Source organism: Zingiber officinale, chromosome 7A (genome assembly GCF_018446385.1).
Source record: "Zingiber officinale cultivar Zhangliang chromosome 7A, Zo_v1.1, whole genome shotgun sequence".
NCBI lineage: Eukaryota > Viridiplantae > Streptophyta > Magnoliopsida > Zingiberales > Zingiberaceae > Zingiber > Zingiber officinale.
This window is the reverse complement of record NC_055998.1, coordinates 116142159-116159545: the sequence shown is the minus strand read 5'-3', so window position 1 is coordinate 116159545 and position 17387 is coordinate 116142159. Positions and strand designations below refer to the sequence as shown.

The 17387-nt window shown below is 38.9% G+C and overlaps 1 protein-coding gene across 1 annotated transcript; it reads right to left on the bottom strand.

Moving 5' to 3' along the window:
* Positions 1 to 1292: 1292 nt before the first annotated feature.
* On the bottom strand, positions 1293 to 17168 carry LOC121999634 (serine/threonine-protein kinase SMG1-like). Its single transcript, XM_042554288.1, has 11 exons — positions 16717 to 17168; positions 11536 to 16459; positions 11268 to 11456; positions 11007 to 11121; positions 7824 to 8874; positions 5309 to 5756; positions 4766 to 4819; positions 1820 to 4679; positions 1622 to 1735; positions 1401 to 1531; positions 1293 to 1298 (listed from the first exon to the last, which is right to left on the bottom strand). Exons 1-11 carry the CDS (start codon positions 17037 to 17039, stop codon positions 1293 to 1295), a joined length of 10215 nt encoding a protein of 3404 aa, XP_042410222.1. The 5' UTR covers positions 17040 to 17168.
* Between the last annotated feature and the right edge of the window lie 219 nt (positions 17169 to 17387).

Sequence of the window (17387 nt, the reverse complement as noted above, 5' to 3'; positions counted from 1 at the left end):
CTAGTTCGAGTCGATCACCTAATCTAGAGAAATATCACAAATTGTAGCTCCATAAGTTGATAATCTAACAATTACTAGACCTTACATCTCATTATTGTAACTGTGGTTAGCTAATTTCTTCAGTTTATATGTCAAGCTTATAAGTCTAATAGCTCTTCAATATCTCAAGGCTCCCTCAAGCAAGGATGTCCTATGTGGCTATATAATAATTGAGGCAACCTTTAAATTATATAGAAAATCAACATGCTCCGACAAGATAAATGAGCCATACCATGTTATTATATTCTTATCATATTTGGAAAAAGGAAGGCAAATTGTTGTGGTGAAATCAAGTGCAGAGAAGTAATACAAAAAATGACACTTACTGTTGTGAGCTTTTTTGACCCAAACGGCTAATGATTGGCTCAGATTTGGATATAGTTGTAAGAAATGTGCAAACAATGATCATTTTTTAAAATACAGGGAACAAGAGGGGGAGAGTTGACGACCCACTTGTAAAAATATAAGGCATGTGGGCACAAAAGACATAAATTGCTACCAGCACAAGCTATGGGAATGTTGCACCATCAAGACAAAATAAGGTTTTGAAAGAACATTAGTGCTCAAAAACAAGATCATCATTTTGTTGAACGAATTTGAGGTGATTGTTGTTGGAAGAATATAATCAAAGAAATCTCTTGGAACTAACACATATTAAGTCATAGAAGCTATCAGTGCCAACTAAAGACGTATTGGAGACACATGTGTGGATGTCAAGCAAAGAAGAATGGTTCTAGATTGGCTTGCACAGAAAGAGGCAGATGCCACAGGCACTGTCTAGGCTGGCTCAGCAGCAAAATGTGGATGTGAAAAGCATGAGTTTGGTTAGTTCGCACAACAATATGTGTACATCGATATGAGGGGCTCACACTAGGCAGGAGACACAATAATAAACATCCAATATGGTGGGAACAGTGGAAGAACTTGTGGCACATGGTGATGCAAAGGTACAGAAGGCTGGGTGGAGAGTACAAAATGGAGGAGAAGGGTTTGGCAACATGGAAGCACAGCGGGAGGGCATCAACATTGGGAATAGTAACAACAAGAGAAAGGGTTAGGGTGGCTGCAATACCTTGTGGGAGAAGATAATGGGAATTGATCCTATTGAATAGAATTCCCCTTATATAGTAATAAGACCAATCTAACATAGGAAATTAAAGTTTATTTGACTGAAAAACTTAGCACATCAAGTTTTTTAGAAGGATTGTCTTCAACAGACTTGCTCATGTTTGAACTTATTTCACTAATATCAGTTAAACCTAGAAAGCAAGAAAACAGAAGAAATTACCAACTCAGTATAATCAAACAACCCATTTCATTCAATGAGACAAAATTTACTCTGTTGCTCTCAGATCTCATACCTCCTCCAACATGGAACCACATTCAGATGTCAAAGCAGTATGGCTTCTGGAAATATGGATAAAGGAAGATAAAGCTGCATTTGCCCCAATTGCGTGCTCAATCATAACAGCAACAATCTTATGCAGGTCATCTATTAATATAGGAGAGTATTTGAGAATTTCTTTGAAATCAGTGCAAGACCAATATCATAGTTCAACTTCCACAATAAATCTTCACGCACCTGAAGCAGAATTTGCCTTTACAGAGGTAATGTGGAGCTCACTGGTTGCAGCAAACAAGGCATTAGCAGAAGCTTCCATGTTACTTTCAGCCATCTTCCATTCTTGTTCGGCACCTGATTGGAAAATAATAACCAAATGCTTATACCATGAGATCTATAATTTGTATATTAGGCAAAGGGCAATGGTTGCAAACTCACAGTTAAAAGAATGGTAACAAACATCTAATCTGGTCAGCGTATTCAAGTAAGCTTGCTGCCAGGTCCTTCCATCTGCAGTTGTCCGCCCAGAAGTTTTTTCACCGGGTATCCAGAAAAGTCCATCTCTTGATGCTTCAAACTCCATCACAGAATTGCAGATCTTTATAATATCACTTGCCTGTTCTTGAACCGCCCAAAGCAATTGTCTTCTGCGTATTAGATGATCATGGAACTCTGCAGGAATTCCTGAAATCTTGGACGTAGAGCCAGTTCCAACAGCTGTTGAACCAGCACAAGCCCATGCCATGGCTCTCTCCAGCTGCCCTTCAGCAGATGCTGATGTCCTTTCACAAGCTTGTAAGCATTCTACTGATCGTGCTACTAAGGACATAGAAGACTGTAGCTTTTCCAATAATTTTGGCCGGTTAATATCTAAAACTAATGGATACAATTTATCAGCACCAAGAAACTTTTCAGAAGAAACCTTGGTTTTCAATAGATATGGTGATGACAAATCATGAAGCCATTCCATTTGTACAATTTCAAGAACAGTCTCTGCAAGAGCCTCAGTTAGCTCATTCTCCTGTCTTGTCATGAGAGAAACTGCTGACTGGGCAGCCCTAGTAGTCTCATGTGCATCGCAGTATTGCTCGAGCATGAGGCTAATTTTTCTTACAGATCCTGAATCTTTCTTTGCTTGATCAAACACAAATTCTCTTCTTGCTTCCACCATGTGCTGCAAATGTTCAGTCTGTTTAGTTAATTCTGTCACAAAAGCAGGTGCAACTCTTCCAATTAGATAACGATAAATACGATCCTGCAAATGAATCTCTAGCTTCTTTTTTAGAGATTTATAAAGTTGATCAAAACCAACATTACTGTCGAGTGAAGATGAAATCTCATGAAAGCACATGTCCAGAATTGAGTCCATAATACTAATTTTCCAAATAAAAAAAGCATGATCCCTCAACAAGAATGTAAAATCCCACACCGATTCAGATATTGCCGAGCCAGATGTCACAGAATCAGTTAGCTTGTAGGTGGAACCATCTGAATTTGTGGGAATTGTACCATGTGAAACCAGATCATGATTGACTGATTCAAGCTCAGCAAAGGGCTTTTCAAGTGCAGCCAAAAGAGCTTTGCTTCTTCTAGCATGCAGATAACCTTCCTCTTCAGTGTTCATCAAAGATGTAAAGTACTGCTGGGAAGAACTCAAGGAATTTATAATATTGACTTCCCGCTTTTTAAGAGAGGAACTCTGTGTATCTTTTTGGTTCCAACTTTGATGAAGTTGGTCTAACTGTGACCTACAAGCTTCTTCCTGAGAGGCTATCTCTTCAGCTTCTTCCCAGGACAAATTATCACGCCCACTTAGAGCTGCCTCTCCAAGAGCTAACTGCTGCTCTGTAATTAGTCCAACCTTCATAAAATAACTCTTTTCTAGCTCCAACAAGGATGCCCTCTCCAGTTCAACCTCAAGAAGCTTCTCTAGTGATGTATCAATGGAACCACAGATCTGAGAAAGTAATCCAAAAGCCTCCATTGTTTCTGAATTGTAGGTGACAGCAGATCTAATAATCTCTGGAAGAAGAGATCCGGTAATTTGTTCAAGCAACTGATTGCTTGATCGCACACAGGCCTGAAAAATAGAAGCCCAGTTTTGTGAAAATGCTACAGTTGTGTTTTCCGCGGTAATATCAGTAAATGGTAAAACAATTTGAATGAGTTCTTGAACTTCACTAACAAAGCCTGCTACCAGTACGCTTTTCTCAATCTGCTCCTCGAATCTGATAAAAGCAGTTCCAGTGTCAGCTTGTGAACCAATTTCTGCAGTTCTCCTTTCAGTGAATCTATCAGAGAAATAAGTCATATTTGTTTTGATATCCTTATATAAATCAATCACAGCCACACATAGAACAGAAAATGCCTTCATTTTCTTCTCATCAAGATCCTCCTGAGATTTAGCAACTTTTGATCCATCATATTTGCTTTGTCCTGGAAGAGTTTTGAACTTATCATCTTCATTTCTTCGGAAACTGACAGCCTGCATAAACTTTGTGAAGGACGACAGAAGGCGCTCCTTTGAATTTGCTGCAGTATCTGCCCCAATTGATTCCATGAGTACTGAACGCTCAGCAGCATTTTTTTCTATCTCTATAGCATATATTTCCACTTTATGAAGGAGTTCTTGATGCTGCTGTCTAACAGAATCAAACCCTTCCCCTTTGCTCTTGGCAATAAGCTCAGCCGCGTGATTATTAGAAAGTAAAAGGGCTTCAGATGACAGGCTGTTTACTGACAACTGCAGCACTTGTGCCCAACCATGCACTGGGCTGCTTGCAATGTAGCTAAGAGGGAGAACTTTCTTCAATGCCAATGCATACTCATTTAGCGCTTCAATTGCACAAGAAAGTCCACTGTCTAACTCATCAATTAGATGGGAAACTTCCTTATCCAAATCAAAACATTGTGCTTGTGTTGGCTCTGGAACAATTGTTAGTGGAACTCCAGAGATGACAACAGCAGAAACAAGAGATAATGACTCTTCTGTGCCACGTACCATTAATAGACTGTTTGCATCTGGAATCGTGCCACTTCCGAGAGCATCAAGCACCCCTCCATGCTGATCAATCCAGAGAGATGCCTCTTGGGCTTTCTCAGCAGCCATAGCTTTTGCTTGAGCAAATTCATGGGCCTGGACTTCAAAAGTTGTCCTGGATTTTTCACATATAGAAGTGGCTTCAGTGACCACTAACTTTGTAGATGCCTCACGCTGCATGAGACTCTTTCTCTCTTTGTCAGCATGATAAAAGACGGTAGATATTACTTCATATTGATTTAATGAGTCCAAGAATGCCTGAGTATATTTGACATGAATTCTGAGATGTGCTAGCAAATCACACATAATGTGCATATATAACGTAAGAGCAATTAACATCATACCTTCAGAGCTGATTCAACAAATGGTAAAGTAGCCACCATATGATCATGATGCTCCTAAAATATTAAGAAAAACATTTAAGATCATTTTCACTATGTCTTCAATTGGAAGGAACAAAGTTAAATGGTAGACTTAATACAAAGCCACCTAAAATAAGGTTAGTAAAATGCAGAGACGAACATGAAAAGATTATACTAGACTAAACTAAAATAGACATTGGGATAATTTCAGAATAAAGCATAAGCAAGTCTTAGGTCATTTGAGATATTATTTTTCCATCTTAAACGCCAAGATGACTAGCACAGGGACAACGTCACAAGGTTATAGGGATTTTCTGATGATAAGTTCTACAGTACTCTTTTTGTCAAGACAGGCATGTCAGGAGATGAATATACTTGGTTCTTCAAAATACATACAACCAACTGTTTCATTATATCATCAAACAAGTTAGGTAAATATTAATCTTTGTGTTAACATTTAAGTTTTCTGAAAACACTGGAGCAAGTTTTATAAAGGCATCTACTATCCTTTTTTGAGAGGATTACCTGCAGAGGAACACGCATCTCTTGAACCCTTGAGGCAAACAGACTAAGGCTGACAGCCATCTCCATTCCCTTTTTTTCTTCACCACCTATTGCAGCTTCATCATGGATATCTCCCCGTGTCCACTCTACCAATGGGTCCCAAATAAAAACTTCCAGTAACATTAGTATTATATCTTTGTTCTTCTGGAGAACCTTCAGGACAGCCTCACAGTTAGACCTGAAGGCACCTTCTGTGCCAGTCAACCCTAAAGCAGTTTCAATTATCTGAGTAAGGCGAAAAGGGACAATCTCAGGAACCTTTAACCTCCTCCCCTTGTCGAAACATACATTATAATCTATATGGACAATTTCTCCGGTGGAAAAGTCCATAAGAATATTATCCAAATGTCTATCCCCAAGACCTAGAATGTAGCCAACTATACTCATGGCTGCAATGCTTCCAGAGAACCTGCAACTCAGAGCATATAAATTTCATGATTATAGTGGTCATCATCTGAATGAACAGATTTAAGACACCAAATTGAAAAGAAAATAGCACATAGTTATAGTACATTCTAATCAGCTAAGCTTTATTGTTGATTGCATCAATCAATTAAGCCACATGAGTTCATCATTGGGGAAATGTCAATCAGGTATCAATAAATTACTAGCAATTTGCACATGATATGTAACAATGTGTTCAACCTTAGATAATCTAGAGAACACCAATCATCAGTTGTCAAAATAAAACTAGGATAAGAGAACTGGTCCTAAAGTGCTACTGCCTTAATCAACTAACTCATTGACCTGAAAGAAAGTTCCTTAAAGGTAATGATACTTACCACAAGAAAGCAGATCTCCTGGTCCCTTTTTTGTGGACTAGGGGATCGATCACTTATAATTGCGGCCGGATCGTGACTGCGATCCAGCCGCAATTGGTTGTGATCCCTTCCTGGTTCACCGTCCCCTTCAGGTTATAGTTTGATTCGGAGAGGGCGGCCAAACCACCCGAAGGCCACCCCCGCTCAGCGTCCAGCAACCTGGCCATGTCCACCACCAGTGGCCTCCGAGCGGCCTTCGGCCACCCTTCTCTGAACCAAACTATAACCTAGAGAGGACGATGAACCCAGGAAGGGATCACAACCAATTGTGGCCGGATCGCGACCACAATCCGACCGCAATTACGAGTGGTCCATCCCCTAGTCCACAAAAAAGGGACCAGGAGATCTGCTCCCTTAACACCTTTTTAGTTGCAAAGTATCACAAGCACGGTCTCAAAAATGTTATATGCCGATCAGCACCAGCAAAATTTACCAGTCTCCCTACTGACTGGCATGCAAGATCCTATAAAAACACAATCCATGCCCATTCACATCCATTCATTTCTCAACGGCTTCCCGATCCATGTTTCTTCAGCGAAGAAGGTAATGACTGACAACCACATCAAGTTTCTTCCTCCACCACAACCAACAGCAACGACAAGTTATTTCCACCCTCCACGATTCTTTACTCCAAATTCATTCCTTCGTGAGTGACAACACCATGACTTTGACTTGGAATTTATTCCTCCCTCAACTAAGGTTTTTGAAGGTAAACAACTTTAACTCCTTTCCTCCTCTTCCTTCTCCTTGATGTCTGAGGCACAGGGTGTCGACAAGCCCAGTACAGCACATCGGTCTCATTGACCGAGCTCACCCCCTCTTCTCCCCTTTCCTCTTCTTCTTAATCTTCTTCCTTTTCTCTACCTTCTCCTTAGTGCCTCCAGCACAATGTCAGCGTTCCCAGAACAGCAGGATACATTCTCATTGATCCAAACCCCAACTTTGAACAAGATTTCAAACCTTGATCACAAGCACGTGTATAGCATAACTTAATGATGTTCAAAGGCTAATTATACAATCAAAAGAGATGTTCATTGCAGATTAACCATGGTATATGCGAATGATACCAAGGTAATATTAGCAAGATGACGTGTTAATTACATCAATATTCCTTCATTGCAATCACTGGGTAACAAAGTTGATTTGATAACAATTGTACAGGACTATAGTCTATATGTCACTAGAAGGTAAAAAATTGAATTTCAATACTTCAGGAACCTCCCTGAAGTGTAGTCAATGATGGAATAAGAGATAAATGGGAAAAAAAATAGTGAAGGTATTGCTTACTTGCCTCAGATGCCTTTACTCGTGGTCCTTCCAAAAAAATTACAAAATACATGTTCTAAGTTTATTTATTTTTACACATGGGCAACCAGCTCAGTTAAGTTATTGTTGGAGCCTGCTCTCATAATTTCTTAAGCCCCTGACTGATAGTTCACAAGATATTCATACATTAATTCATGGTACTGGATTTTTTTAACCAATTGTGTAAGCATAATGTTGCTCGATATAAGGTGAAATTGACAAAGAAGTTTCATCTACTCTTCTCAGTTTAGATGATCTATTAAACAATTACATGCAAGAAATTGATGACTGCAAAAACTTGAAGGAAGGAGAATTTTGGCATCATCTTGTAGAATCAAGTATCGAAGTACCTTTTAGCCTTTGTACTAAATGCTTTGAAACCCTCACTGGCACACCATAATTCCTGCCATAATAGTTGTTTTGGAGTCTCTTTTGTAAGCTCCAAAAAGACCTTTCTTTTCACTTCAAGAGGCCAATCCCTTCGTGAGATTACTCTTCTTATTCCTTTTTCTTTGAGTGCAGGTATAATTTTTCCATAGAACATATCACTAGGGCGAGGAACAGCCGGTAAATTGCTTACATTGACAGCATCAGCTGCAGAAATCTGAGTCATCTGAGTGTTTATCTGCCATGTCTTGTAAACACTATATATGCTGGTTATATTATCTATCCACTGGATTAATCCTGCACGGCCACTAATAGGAGTTACAGAGTAATAACGAATAGTGAGTTCACGACCACGAGTATCATCACAGGATGACAAACAATTATTAATCGCCTGTAATAACTGCATGATTCGGGCATCCAGACGTAGATCCTCACGCCCTTTAAGAAGATAAGTGTACATTTGACCATCTGAACCTTTTAAAATCAGCTTCTTAGGTTTTGTTTTGGTTGATAAAATTGTTACCTGTTCACCAAAGGAACAAATTGTAATAATTCCTGCATTGTCAATTGTAGAGCTTCCTGAGGTATCAAACATTGATATTTGCTTCTCAAAACCAGGCATTGGAACATCAGAAGACATAAGAGATGCCAGACACGGAGCCACATCAATTAAAGATACACATGATTTCCGATGATGAGTTGCTAAAGATGTGGCGATAGTATCAAAAGGTCGCCAAACATCACCTAGAGCTGTTGAAGATTTAGGGGGAGTTTTGAAATTTAATGTGGCTGATTTCAGTTGCTCAAAGTACTCTTGGCGGAACCAAAGCTCGTTAGATGTTCTTGGTTCACGAGATGTTGATGTCAAACGGCGCTCTAGTGCCACAACGACTGGAGCCATCATAGCTGAGTATTTAGCTGCATTTATCTTGTTCTTTTCAGCATCACTGAGTGTTGGATTCTCAGCAACTCTTGCTGCTTCCACTTTTAACGTATTGATGCGCCGTATTACATCTAGGTTTATAGGACTAATTAGAAACATTCTTAAATATCTACAATTGCAATGAGAAAGCTGAGATTTGTTATCATACTACCATATCGAAGAACAGATCCATATATTATGGATATAATAAAACTAAAACAAGAATTAATTTTATTATATTCATAAGTTTCAAGTTCAACATCGTGTTTTATGATTATGAAGTAAAGAATTGGTTCTCCTCAGATTCTTAATACTTAAAATTACCATTTATGCAAATAATGTCAACAAAAGGTTATCAAAGGTCATGTTCTTCCATAATAGATAATTGATAAACTCATCCAAACCAAAATAATGTTTGCTTTCTAGGTAACTAGTTGTCTTGTTGTACGTGTTATTACAAAATTTCTTCAACAATTTATTGAACCATGCACATGAGTTTCCCAAATACCCAAATGACCTTTTCAAATTCCAAAATCCGCACCAGTTTTCCAAAATACCCCTCTACCCTCCCTCTGCCTTCCACTGCCTTGTCCACTTACTTGAACCAAACCAATTGGCAGTCGCTCGAACAAGCGACTGTGAAATCGTGGCCAAGCGGCCAAGCTAGCCATGATTTCCATAAAATCATGGCCAGGTGGTCGCTCGTCCACGTAGCTGTGATTTTGAAAGCAAACAGTCATGACGAGCTAGCCGCGAAATGTCGGCCGAGCAACCACTTGACCACGTGGTTTCAATTTTGCAGTTAGGCAGCCGCTCAACCATGTGGCCACAATTTCACAACTGCCTAGTCAAGCAATGGCATGGTCAAGCGACCATGCCGTCGAGCAAAAATATAATAAAATATATTATGCTCCTCAAAGGTTAAGGCTCAAATGAAATTACAATCATTCTCTACTTTGTGAAAAGAACATGCTAATTTAAAGTCATTAACAACTAATGAGAAATAATGATGCTGAGAAAAATTCAATTGAAAGTTTAAATTAAAAGTTTAATACCTTATGAATTAAAAAATTATGTAACACGAAAATTAAACAATCATAAAGAAATTTTATATCACTCGGTGCAACACGAGAAATAAACAATACATTTTAGTGTTTAACAGGGGAATGGGAATTAGGGTCCCCATTTAAATGCTCTAATCTAACTAAATTAGAAATACATGTAAAATATTCTAAGAAAGAAATATGTTATACCTAGAAGGAATTAATCAATCTAAGAGATAAATTAAAATACAAATAAGAAAATGAACCAAATTATATTTTACTTATATGAAAACATTTCTACAAAATTTTCAACTAAGAAACTTAGGCTCAGTTTGTTCTCCAGAAAATATTTTCCGATGACAATATCTTTTTAGATTTTCCAACATTTAATGCAATAGTAAATCATGCTTAACAAAAGCCAGTTTGGTCAATGAAAATTTTTCTTTTGGCAGTAGGTTTTTTTTTTTAAAGAAAATGAATTCCCTTGAAAAAGAGCAAACATTATTTTTCTTGCTCATCCACAAGCCCTTTGCACTATCAATAAATGTCTCTTAGTCCTCCAATCTTCATTCTTGTTCATGTAGGTCAATCGATTTGGAAAACTGACTAACAATCTGATCACTCTAGGCTGGTTAATCAAGCCAAGAGGAGTGATTAGGCCAAGCAGCCCAGTGACGATCAAGTTGTGTGATATGGTTGGTCGGTCAAGCTGAGTGATCCAATTGGATTGGTTAGTTTGGGCAGTTCATGCAGGACAGGTAGCTAGGCAGACAGGACAGGAGACCAAATTAGGTTTTCTATTTTTTTTTTCTCATTTAACCTGAAAATAATAATAAACTTATATATCTATCAAAACTAATGCTACATAAAGAGAGCAACAACACCCCAAAAATGTTAATTTATAGCAAAAATTGTTTGATGATATGAAAATAAGGATACTAATGTTTTTTCACTATCTAGTTGGCATATGATGCATCATTTAAATTCATGCCCATGGTTTGACCGAAGGAAATCTATAGCATCTTTTGCAAGCAGAAAAGATAAAGCAAAGATATGAATTCAAATGTCTGGCAAACAGTGATATATGCTTTCAGAGAATTAAGCAACGAAATCAAATGTACAATAAATGAGCTAAACAATAAAGAAATTGAATTGCCTGCAAAAGCATTAATAGGTGTTACCTGTATGAAGATCCTGAAGTGTGCTCAACCAAAGCTCCTCCCACAAAATAGTTATCATCCCCATCTCATTTATTACTAGCTGAACGTCTTGAACTAATTTTGGATAAAGCTTAAACTGCATTCAATGAAACCTAGTCAGAAAGTAGGAAACCGGACTAAAACTTCATTCATCAATCATTTTGGGCAAATGAACTCCAATTATGCATATGCATGTAAGACAAAGGTGAAAAAAACTTATAATTGTTAGGAAAGGTGAATTACCAAGCAGTCGTGTATCTGTTGCAACTCCTCCAGTGGTTGTCCTTCATTAGCATTCATATCAACTAGTGTGGGGTATACTATAGACCAAGGACATGACTTTGCTAGCATCATTAAAAGTCCCTCCAATTGCTTTCGAACATGTTGTTTCGGATGAGAACTTAAACGAGCAAAGAGTTGAGGAATGACTTCCTATGAATGAAATAATAATTGCAAGTTATCAGAAATCATTGGATATAAAGAAAAAAATAAAGACTTTAAAGCAAGGGACCTGCAATGGAGACAGAGGAACTATAGCAAGGTCATGTGGTAAAGTCTCCCTTAATTCATATCCGTAATTCATAACAATGTGAAGGACATAGAGCATTGCCCTAAGGGTGCAGCTCTTCTTCTTTTCGTTATTTAGAACATTGTTAGGAGAAAAGGCTAAATATTTGGAAGAATATGAAAGGTACTTCAAATAGCAATGTGCAGCATGCCCATATAATGAGGTCTGCCTTTCCCTCACAGACCACCAAATGCTGACCAACTCATTGATCAGAGGCAAGGCATCATGTTTCCTCATCCCACCATTTTTATCAAGAAAAAGCACTTGCAGCCGAGAAGATACAGCAGCAGAAGGGCATTCAGAATTATATGGCTCAGATCCAGGTGCTCCAGCTCCAGCCTGCATTATATATATGGCTTGCTCAACCAATGAACTTATATGAGCTTCTTTTTCTTGGAGATTAGAGAAGTTTGATCTTTCTTCATCCAAACCATTAGCAGAATATGTATTAATATCACTGAGAAACCTCCTAACTGTAGCTTCTACCTTGCATATTTCCACTTCAGTCATTTTGCATCTATATGGAGAAATTTCTGGACAAAGAACAGGAGACAAAGAACAGGATTGAAGAACCGTCTCATTGACCAGAGGGGAACCCTCAGCTTGTTGAAAACACCAAGAAGCATAAGAGAGCCAGGCCTTACCCATAGTGGGACAGATATTACATGACATTTTTCTGGTTGCACCAACTAACTCATCAATAACTTTATTATAATCCCACTCAGGGTTTATGCCACTGTCAGTCAAATCAGTTCGCATAAATAATGTGCATTCGCTATTAGTAAGCAGTAATTGATGTATTTTCAGAACATTTTTGAAATCATGATTAGGGGAACCTTGTCGTAGCCAATTTGAGAGTTTCAAACATGCCTTGGCCCTTAGAATCCTACATGTTTCCGAAGATATCGCTGAGGCAGACAATGCATCACTGCTGATCAAAGAACACATATCCAACATAGCCATTTCATGATTGTCTTTTGCATAATTGAGTAAGATATCTTCATACTGCATAGTCAGAGCAAGATCGGTATGTATCCCTTTAGAACTCATCCAAATATGATCTTTAAGGTATTGAATCATGCGGTCTGCTAACATAAAGTTGTTCTTCTTTCGACCCACAGCAATCAGCTGCTGACAGAGAAGCAGCGTAGTTAAAGAAGTTGGCATCAGAGTTCGGTAAATTCTAAAAACTTTGATCCACAAACCACAATCTTGATAAACTCTGCTGATTGGAGATGAAAGAACTTGATGAAAGGACTCCAAAACTGATGGCAGTTTTTTTTCATGATCTTGGCTATTTGATCTTATACCTTCTTCAAAAACATGGATGCAATGAAGTTGGATGGCACAAGCTGCTGCCTGAGGCAATCCATCAAGAGGAACAACAGACAATGCTTCATCCAGCATCAACTTTGCCTTTTCTAGTTCTTCCTTGAATTTATGAATTGATCCATCCCCTTTAAGCATGGATCTCAGAAGCATCTGTTCACTCCTCTCTAAAGCAATCTTAGGATCAAGAGCAATCTCACAGCTACTTTTCGGTGTCAAATCTAGATAGGACCAAGCTGCTTGAAAATCTCCAAGATCAAAACGTGCCAAGGCATGAACAGCATTTACTTCATTACCAGCTGTAGTTAGGGCTCCAGAATAAGCTTTCCCAGCATGCATAGCACGAAGTGACTGTAATTCAGTGAGCCAGTTTTCTAGAGAATTCCAATCAGAGACTGATGTATAACACTCAATTACACGTGAAATAATAAACTGTATACCATCAGAACCTAAAAGAGTTAATGCAACTTCAGACTGAAGCATGTGAGAAAAAAATGCAGCTGCCTTTTCATACTGACCTTGAGATTGATACACGAGTCCAGTTATCCATGATAAGTACCCAAAGGTTCCAGTTACACCTTGAATAATCTGTTTGTCTTCTTTAAACAAGGTAGAAAATTGTACTGCAACCCATTTCTGGAGGCCACTCAAAGCCTCTGGTTCATAATTCCTACACAAGGCCAATGATGCATAACGGACAACCTTCAAGACATCTCCTGTGATTCTGTTTCGGATATGGACACTTTCAGATAGTGAAGACCCTCGAGGTTTCTCCAACAAGGCTGACACAGATAAATTTCTGAGATCCTGCAACCGCAAGAAGCAGTATTGGATAGTAGCATCATGGCAATGCAATGCCAGCCCAGAATTCATCATAGGTTCACATATTCGGGAAAACCATTCCTCACAAACTTTCTTATTTGCTCGGAAGAATATGGAACTTTGCCGAGTACATGGAGGAAAAATGAAAGAACCTTCATAGGCATTGTAAACATTTTTCTTCAAAGCTTCAACAAAATCCAGAAGCAAACGCATTGTTAGCAGGTGAGCATTGGATTGTGCTATGTACTTGCTGTCACTTTGTTCTGCATCTAGCAAAAGTACATTAGGTATGTCTAAAAGCATACGCTCTAAATCAGCAAAAGTCTGGGTGGGACCACCGAGGTTAGTTCGTAGACGAAGAGCAACGCAATGTCTAGCAGCTTCATGGATTGCCCACCAAACAGCAGCTATGTTATTGACTGGGCATATTTTATCAAATACAGATTCTTCAGCCTTGCTGTGATTCCATGTGTCACCATCAAGAGGCTCTCTGTCTCTTTCCTCCTTACTAGAAAGTAGCTCTTTTTTACAGTCACAACTAAATATTAATCTTTGGATCCAAGAAGATAGAGGCACCTTCCATCTCTGTGATATGTAACTCATAATTGAGACAAATTGATGTGAATGTAGTTTTCTTGAAGAATGCTTCAAGGCAAATACACTCTTCCAAGCCAAGTTATAGTTCTTGATGGTAGAATTCATTAGCAAATCATAAAACCTAGTTCTACCATTCAGACCACACGAATATATTGTCAAAGGTAGCACAACAGGAAGTATTCTGGCAAATGCATTTTTGACAGATACATCTGGATCACCAAGTTTATCCAGCACAAGCTCTGAGACAACGTGAAAATATGCATGATCAATTAGCCTTGCCAATAGAAGAACTTCCAAGACAGATGCCACAAGAGATCTCACCTTAGATTCCCTCACATATGCTGCATCAAAAATTACATCAAGTAAATCACTATCAACACTATCATTTGCATACGGATCATATATTGATAACAATACGCATGAATTCTTATCCATAGTTGCAACCATCCAGCTAAATGAGCTGATCCAGTCAAGGGCTTCCAGCTTCACAGAAAGAGGCAAATTAATGCCAAGTGCCCTAACAATGCAGTTAGTATATTTCTTTTTATATTCAGTAACAGCATCCTTCTTTGCTTGATGGCTTATTTGAAAATTTTCATCAGAATTACTAGATTCCTTCTCCGAAGAAGCTTGCAAAATTGTAAATTTACTTGCAATCTCAGCCTCACTTAACTTTTTCAATATTTTAATAATAAGGAATTGCAACTCAGAGAAACTTTCAAAGGGAGATTCAAAAGGATTGAGCTTCTCTAAAACCAAAGACGCTAGCTTCTTTGATCGCTCATATCTATGTGTGTTGATGACAACCTGATCTTCCAAAATCTCAGAAGAACAACGAGCAACAGAGCTTAACAATGCATTTAGATCAAACTTTATTAAGGAAATCAATTCAGTTTCCGAATAGGCCTTGCTAGAACCTAATTCTAGGTTCACTTGGTCGTCTGGGAGAAAATTCAACAAAAGCTCATTGGTATCACCAAAATACCCTTTAATTTTTCCAAGCATAATTTTTGACAACTCTAACTCTTCAATCAATAAGGTAATAGCTTCAATAACAACAGCATCAGCCCCATGTTGAAGGAAAAAAAGGTAAGTTGAAGCACAGCTTGCAACTACAAGGTGATTTGGATGCAGGCGCAACTGAGAGAATGGGGAAAAAAATCCTAATAGAGTCCTCACAGAGGAAGGAACTAATGCCAACTTTTGTCTAGATAACAGTTGCAAATTAGTCTTAATCAATGCATTAACCTGCAAGGATGGAATGTTTATCAAACTTTGGAAAAAAATATCAACAGTGATTGGATAGGAGTTAGAGAACCTTTCTTCAAGAATTTCTGCCAGAAGAATCAAACATCTCCAAGATTCTCCCATCCATTTTGTCAACCCAAATTTCCTACCAAAAATTGTCATACACCTAAGTAATCGGGGAGCCATGCTCTCCAAAGTTTCTTTCACCTCCTCAAGTGTGTGAATTTCTGTCTTCGCTGAAGATATAACTTGTAGAATTGTTGAGAAACAGGAAAAAAGAGCAAGCAACCTCCCAAACTGACTGCCAACTTCAGTACTGATATCCTGAATAAGAACTTCAATGTCGCCTAAAAATTTTGATAGCAACCCTAGCGAAAATGGTAAATTGCACAGCCAGTGCTTCTGGAATTGCAAGAAACTATTCATAATTATCATTCTACCAGATTTAGAGAGATCAGGCATGAAAGCCCACCCCAAAAGCAAGTCAACAATGTCAGCAAAATGTGGCTGGAAGCAGTTCCCAAATTTCAAAGAAATCAAAGTAAGAAGACCAAGGAGCTTATGGAGTAAGCTAAGGGAGGTCCTCTCATCCTCAAGAAGCTCTTGACATGCTTTGAGGATCAGCGGGACAAAGGGTTCAATGCTATTAGCATCCCCAGCATTAAGGAACTCTTTGAGACTCTCCAATGCCAATTGCTCAGAACCATTCGCAACACCGTTGTCACCGAGAAGGGGGAGAGCCCAAGCCATGAATCTGTCAGCCAATGCCAGACCATGATTTTGGACACTATTTGAACCAACTGAAGTTGAAACCAGAACAGAACAAAGAGATCCATAGGTAATCGCGGCGGCTCGCCTCACGGCGAAAGACCTGAAAGATAACTTTGACAGTATAACATGCACATACGTGAAATTTGTTCAAATATAATTATTTCCATATCTTCATAGACAACAAACATACTTGACAATTTTCACGGAGAAAGTACAGAGAAATTCATAGAAAAAGAGTCGTCCCATATTACAACAGTTTCAATACTTCAATTATGCCAATTACAGAACGAATAAGGATGAGCTAAATGACTGTTATACGGTTTGGGGGAGGAAGTAGGAGAGGGGAAAAGGGCTTACTTGTCAGAAAGAAGTTGGCCCAAGCCCTGGGAAAGAAAATGAGACGAGTGGGAGATGACGATCCCATTGGCAGGATAAAGGATGATGCGCTGAAGGGATTCAATTGCACCAATCCGTGAATCGTCACCGGCTCTATCGATCTGCCCTTCAGGCGTCGCCTGAGACGAGGAAGGTGAGGAACCGGCGACCTCGCTTACGGCCCCGGGGGCGGCAGCGGAGGAGGAAGAGGAGGAGGAGGACTGGGGAAGGGCGGCGGAGAGTAGAGCGGCTAGCTGTTGTTGGAGGTGGTGATGATGGTGGTGGTGAGGGAGGTGACCTTGCATCGCCACTCACCGCGCTCTCTGACTCTCTAGCTGGGCGGCTTCCGTTCGAGGTCGAGCATCGCCGCTTCGGCCTCGAGGAGAAATGTTTCCACCGATAAAAGAATAATCAAAGATCTCTGAAGTGAGCTAAATGTGTTTTTCCAAATTCTGTTTTTGGAAACATATCAAAACCTTGTTCGCCACGGTTCACTTCGCAGAGCGCAATACTCGATTTCTAACACAAATTCATTCAAGTTTTAATTAATCAAAATAAAATTTAAAAATGGCACAAATCAAAAATAAACTTATTACAAAGTAAATCAATTTTTTTAATAATGATATACGTTAAATAATTTAAATCCCCCCCCC